This window comes from Populus euphratica, unplaced genomic scaffold (genome assembly GCF_000495115.2).
Source record: "Populus euphratica unplaced genomic scaffold, PopEup_1.0 scaffold920.1, whole genome shotgun sequence".
Taxonomy (NCBI): Eukaryota; Viridiplantae; Streptophyta; class Magnoliopsida; order Malpighiales; family Salicaceae; genus Populus; species Populus euphratica.
In genome coordinates, this window is record NW_011500779.1 from 61736 (window position 1) to 68549 (window position 6814).

At 32.7% G+C, this 6814-nt stretch overlaps 1 protein-coding gene and 1 long non-coding RNA gene across 4 annotated transcripts; one reads left to right on the forward strand and one right to left on the reverse strand.

The window, feature by feature from the left end:
• Positions 1-22: 22 nt before the first annotated feature.
• On the reverse strand, positions 23-5851 carry LOC105116357 (lactoylglutathione lyase family protein / glyoxalase I family protein). 3 transcript variants are annotated; one of them, XM_011013680.1, is made up of 9 exons: positions 5783-5851; positions 5416-5535; positions 5258-5319; positions 4411-4471; positions 4156-4235; positions 3955-4022; positions 2706-2795; positions 1302-1408; positions 23-191 (listed from the first exon to the last, which is right to left on the reverse strand). In XM_011013680.1, exons 2-8 carry the CDS (start codon positions 5506-5508, stop codon positions 1308-1310), a joined length of 555 nt encoding a protein of 184 aa, XP_011011982.1. In that variant the 5' UTR covers positions 5509-5535; positions 5783-5851; the 3' UTR covers positions 23-191; positions 1302-1307. The 3 variants fall into 3 exon arrangements, with proteins under 3 accessions (XP_011011982.1, XP_011011980.1, XP_011011981.1); XM_011013678.1 differs by lacking the exon at positions 5783-5851 and adding an exon at positions 5640-5776; XM_011013679.1 differs by lacking the exons at positions 1302-1408; positions 5783-5851 and adding an exon at positions 5640-5776.
• Positions 2895-3500, forward strand: LOC105116356 (uncharacterized). The gene is made up of 2 exons (XR_840513.1): positions 2895-2984; positions 3067-3500. It is a non-coding gene; the product is annotated as an uncharacterized LOC105116356 (long non-coding RNA).
• Positions 5852-6814: the final 963 nt, after the last annotated feature.

The window sequence follows — 6814 nt, forward strand, 5'->3', positions numbered from 1 at the left end:
TCCAGCACCTTTTGTGAAAGAGTAAGCAATAAAAAAGTTAAATAGAACTATAGATCATCTCCATTAACAAACACAAGAAATGCATGCATTGAAAACAACTTTTCCATCATAATTTTGTCACCACTGCAAGTCTACTTTGGAGAATCCTTCAGAGGAAAGAAACCTTCAAAACTGCAACACGCCCCCTTTTCCTGCATTAACACATTTGAGTTTCAAATTATTAAGACCAGCAAATAAACCATTGACCTCACAAAATTGACAAAAAGATCAATGCCGAGAAACAAGCATGGATAACAAAATGAACTGCAGTCAGGCCACCCTTACACCCCATCCCTTCTGCTTTGCTCCCTCGTGCACACAGTAGAGATTCCAGCTAAACATAGCTAAGATCTCGCTTGGGGGGCTGGGGCATGGGGTAGATATAAAGGAGGTAGTGGGGAATGCAATGCTTTACACACTACTTAGATACAAGACTTGACACCAGAGTTGAGTGTTGATTTTTGGAGATCACACGTGTGACTGGGCAATCATCATACACTCATAGGGCTCCCTCCCGATAATATATTGAACAAGACAGATATCGCATGCACCAGAGTTGCAAGTTTCCTAGCAAAATACATGGAGCATGATAAAGGAACACACAATAATGTGCAAGCAACTCATGTTAACATATCTCAGAGAATAATGAGGTATGGGAGAGGCCAAAAGGCATGCATGCATGGTAAAGGATGGTCAATGTGGTCATTCAAGCAACATAGCTTTTACCCGTGTTAGACAATCTTTTTGTTAGGCATGTTAAACCTTAATTCCTCAAAGAGAGTTAAATGTTGGCCTAGCAGGGTGAAGTTATTTCGAGGTTAAAATGAATAAAGCAACCACCACCACCATCATCACAATAACATTTCACAAAGTTATAACTTGTAATGCAACCAAACACCCTAGAAACTTGCACCCTTAAAAGCTCCCACACCCGCAACATTCACATCCTCGGCAATTAGTTAAGAGAACATTTTACCAGCAACTAGTGATACACTCAAGTCTTCACAAGTCAAAAAATCCAAAGGTGATGTAATCTTGAACTGAAACTTATTTACTAACAATAACATGTATTCCCCAGTTAAGAAAAAATAAAAATACATCTACAATAAAAATGGATGTCAGTACCATGTGAAAACAATTTTGCATCATGAACAGTAACAATATAAAGTTGAGTCTGTTGCCAATCCATGAAAGATGGAAGAGATAAAAATAAAGCAATAGCAACAACAAAAACAATAAAAAAAAGCTGTTTAGTGTCTCACATGATATCAAGCAGCAGATTCAGTTATTTTTCCAATAGTTTTGAGATCGAAGATTTCTATCCAATAGCCATCAGGATCCTTAATGAATGCTATCCCTTTCATTTTTCCTGCAGCCAGACTCACAGATTTGAGCCAAGTAATTATAAAATATAAAAAAAATGATGCACCAATGGCAATATATTCCTTTGTTGCACCATAAACCCAAATTAAACAACTATTTTCCTTAAGTCATTGGTGCAATTAATTTTTTAGGCCTGCGATAAGGAAAATAGAAGACAAGTACACAGCACAAAGAAAAGACACCAAATTTGGTTGAATGTCAATAAATGTGTCTTCAGTAATTCCATTGGAATTCCTTTTCAGGTAGAAAAGAAAAGACACCAAATAAAACATGTCAAGACCTTCAAAAAGCACCAAGCAACAAGCACTTTGGAAAAGCACTTCCAGCCAGATTACCAAAACACATTCTATGTTTACTACTATAAAGGTAAGCTTTTGAGAGATGGTTCTACTCCAACCAAGAAATCATATAACTTACTGGTTAAATTTAAATTAAAGAGAACCAATTTATATCAATTCCCATCCTTGGACTATGGATTAGTCAAGAGATTCATATAAAGACAACTGTAGAGGATGAGGGCAGAGTCATCAATGATCAAGTCCATTGAGATAGTCAAATAGGTTGACCACAAACATTGAAGCAAATTACCACACTTTGTACCATTGATTCTATGACACAATGTATACTTATGGTCCATGAATCAGTAGCACAGAATTTGATGATGGCATCGTGAACTTAGCTAATATGATTTCTCAGTTCAAGCAGAAAGTTTCATTCTCACAATATCATATCACCTAGCATATTACTGTTTAAGAAACCATGGCACACCCTCTATTCTCCTCCTTTATTCTCTAAACATATACCACCTCAATTTACTAAATTAGAAGTTTCTCACCAGAGCATGATTATTGAGAACATTCTCAAGTCCTAAATCTAAACCTAATTCTTAATCCATACAAAATCCTCGCCACTCATGGACCAGTGATGAATTGACATTCCCAAACTATCCTGCTCCAGGATTTATATGTGCCTGTTTTCTTTCCCCCATCCTCTTGAAGTGCGCACCGACGCACAAAAGAAGCAGATGGGTACATCATCCAGAAATTTACCTTTTATCTCAAACTAAAAAAAATGTGTAGAAAAACTTGCAGGTCAAACCATTGATTGATGCCATGTATAGGACAGAACCCATGCCCAAAATTAACATCAGTTTTATCTAGCCAAATAGCAAGCCATTTAACCTGATCACTACATTACATATAAACTACCAGCTACAAAGCGCAAATCAGATGCTCATGTTAATTAAGGGTAAACTATTTTAACATCTAAAAGAGGTGTCTTACCATCCTCTGGTTTTTTGACAAACTCCACCCCTAGGCGTTCAAATCTCTCACATGCCTTGTATGTGTCATCAACAGTAACACCAATATGTCCTGAAATGCAAATAAAAACCATCAACGTTACTTCTTGCTTGGGAAAATCATCCTTTACAAATAAACTACCATAAATCTAAAGAAAAAGAAGGAATTGTTCTTATATGTTAGTTAACAGGAGATTATGTAGATTAAAATTTCAATGAAAGAGCAGCACATTATGACTTAGCCCCCCTTGTTTGATGTCAGGTAGAAAGAAAGTAAACTGTAAAAATGCGACGGTTGATTTGAGCCATGCCAACTGTTAATGCCCCCCCTTGTTTGATGTCAGGTAGAAACTAAACTGTAAAAATGCAACTGTTGATTTGAGCCATGCCAACTGTTAATGCAATCAAAAACTCTTATGGCAAGTTCTGTAAAAATGCAACTGTTAAGTGAAGCAATCAAAAACTCTTATGACAGCCTGGATTAAGAAAGTAACCCTTCCTTTCCAAGGGTTCATTGAGGTGCTTTCACCAACTCTTCACTCAACTTTTTCAATTTAAGTTTGAACATTTCTTTAAGCTGAAGTGATTATTGATTAAGACTCAAAATTGATAGAATCATTTATCAAAAGAGACACAAGGAAAGGGGAATTTTAAAGCATATATTAAAGCATCGTTGATAAACATATATTCATTCAACAGGAACCATTTTGCTAGAATAACTTATTGATTTTGATTCAAAGCAACTTTTCATTGTGATTCAAAGACACCATATACACCACCGAAAAAACTCTAGAGATCTTGTTAACAGCTTCTGTTCCATTCCTATTAATAAACCACCAACAACACAAAAAACCAGCTCCAGAGACCCCAAACTACATTGATACCTTCCTCGAGAAAAACTCATACCTCACAAACCCTAGTCTATTTGGTCTTGTATCATGAAAATATATACAGAGACACAGTTAATGGATTACACAATAATAGCATGTCATATTTAATCATATGCATGCCTCTATTTTAAAATGATATCACTAAAGTGGCCAAAATAAAAGTGATTTCTCAAAAGTTTTGCCAGCCAAATTGCATTCAAGTGGTACACAGTTCCAGAGATCAACATATCAAAATCATCAGTCTTGACTATATGATACCGCTTCATATATGCCACAATTACATGGAAGTTACATGTAGTACAATTATCATACTGCTACATAGGGTGAATCTGTCAAACCTACCGAAGCCACGTGGTTCTGAATTTCCATTGTGATATTTGAACTCAGGATCACTTTCAGTGCCCCAATTACTGTTGGAAGCATTTAGTTGTCAGAAAATATATCAAACAGAAGGCACTAATAAGGAAAAACAGAAAGGAGAAAAAAAAAACATTGTGTTTTGAGACAAGAAAAAAGAGAAACAAGTGCATCAATCATTCTAACTGTGTTAGTTCAATTGTAGCCTTCCGACCAAAAGTCCAAACTGTTCTTTCAACTGAGTCGCCTGGAGCTGATGCATGATCCTACATCAAACAGATATGTCCACTGTAAAAGCTGCAGAGCATAATGATTTTTTTTATAGCTAAATATATGGCACCAAAAGAAGGAAAGGAATGTGGTGAAATTCACAAAATATTAACACTCAAACAACCCCATAAATAACACTAGCTCTTTTAGATGCATTGCTATCTAAATTACCTCATAGCCCAAAAAGTACAGGGTGAACTTCATCTCTGGAAAATCCAGTCTCTTTAGCAACCTGAGATTTCCAGAAATGTGAACATATCATTATTACCAAGGATAACCTATCCATATTGAAAATTTAAAAAGAAGTTGTTATATACAAGTATGACTTAATTTTATAGACTTTTACTCATATGCATATCCAAAATGGTATGGTAGCACAGAAGCAAAGCATGCTTACACAAACACCATCAATTCACCATCTTGAAACCCAGCGTCATAAGTTGTCAATGTTTAGTATCTTACCAAAGAGCCACTCTTCAACCAAAGAAGAAGGGGAAAAAAAACCACCTTTTGGTTTTCGTTGCAAAAGTAAAAATCTTATCTTCCAAAAATAAAAATACCCTCAAGCAACAACAACTCTTAACACCATATACTTTGTCAAACACCCTCGAGCAACATCTCTAAAACCATATAACCTGTCAAACACCCTCAAGCAACAACATCTTTAACAGCATATACTTTGCCAAACACCCTCAAAAAACATCTCTAACACCATTTACTTGGTCATTATTTCATGCTTTAAATAACAATGGCAAACAATTCCAATATCTTTAACCTCTTTTTTTCCTCGAAAACAAAATCAGCACTAAACCCACATAAATTACACGAGACAAAATTAAGGGGAAAAAATCATAAATCATAAAATAAGGAAAAACAATATCCCAAATCAACATAATTAGTTTTAACGAGAATAAACTTACTTACATTAATATATATATATATATATATATATATATATATATATATATGAGAATAAACCCACTTACATTAAGAAAAAAGAAAGAAAGAAAAAACTTACGACATGCCCAAAACACGAGAATAGAAGTCAAGACTGACTTTCGGATCCTTAATTCGAAACATCTGCATAAAATATCAAAAAAAATAAAATTACTAGCCCCATCAATTCTAAATCGAAAAGAAAAGGAAAAAGAAAAGAAAAGAAAAGAAAGGGCTTACAGTTTGTTGCATGATATATCCTTTAGTAGCTTCATCAGGAAAGGTGTGAAGACCTGGATTGTTAGAAGCTGATTCCTTCGCTTCCGATGCCATTGAAATGAGTCTTGGTTGATTTGGATTCTGCACAAACAATTTAAATAACTGAAATTAAGACAAAATCCACTAAAAAAAAAAGAACGGAAATGATTTGTGTTTCTTTTAGCTGGCAGTGGTCGTAACTAAACCTTAGTAGTTTTAGAATAGAGAAAAAATGGGTTTCGTTTTATTGAAGAAGATTTATTAGTGGTGAATCGAAAGAAAGAAAGGCGAGATAAGAATAAGGTACAGGCGGTAGCCATGCGAGGGTGAGCAATTATCATTCATTTACCTCTGTGGATTCAATTCATTCCGATTTTGATTTGGGAGTGTGTTTTTTATGTTGTTTTTTATTTTAAAATATATTAAAATAATAATTTTAGTAATTTTTTATTTTTTAAAATTTAATTTTTATATTAATATATTCAAACAATTTTAAAAAATAAAATATTACTTTTAAATAAGAAAAAATTAAAATTTGTTCAATCCTCTTATTCGAAACACAATACCAAACTTACGCTTGAAAGTGAAGCCTTGGCGTTTAACAATAGATGAGGAAACATTCAATGTAGTCTTTATTCTTTCACTTTATTCTCAATTGTATCTTAAAACAAATAATTTCATTAAAATGAATCAATAATCATAGTTATTAAATTTCACTCGAACTAACCAATTAAGCTGGAAAATCAAGATAAAGAAACTAACCTAGTTTGGATGTCAAACCTACTTGATCCAATCAAATCTTTTAATAATTTAATTGAAATAAACAAACTTGGTTAAGTATTGTAATAAAACACAATATTATCATTTTAATAAAATTAATTAATTTAGATTGATTTGAATTATTTTCAATAATTTATTGATTAATCCACTAACCTAACAACCTAGTCCTTTTCCTAATTAGTTTTTAAGTTAGCTTTATAACTAAAGTAATAATTATTTATTATATGGTATGAAATTGTAAGACTTTTTAATGATATAAATACCTCATAAATATTTTCTAAATAAATGTTAAAAAAATTATTTTAATGTATTATATTAAAATTTTACATACACATAAGAATCACTATTTATATTTTATAGTAAAAAAATAAGCCACTAGCATTATAGATATGTTTTTTTAGCATTATAATTTTTAAAATATGAAATGAAAAGATGACATCTATACTTAATAAAGTAAATTGAAAAATATATGAAGTAATAAATAAATAAATAAGTTGTTAAAGCTAATTACACACTAAAAAGAAAATTGATCTTCTTTAAGAAGCAAAAGCAACATGCAAATGTTTTACTTCATTTATCTTCTTTTTTTATATACATTTTA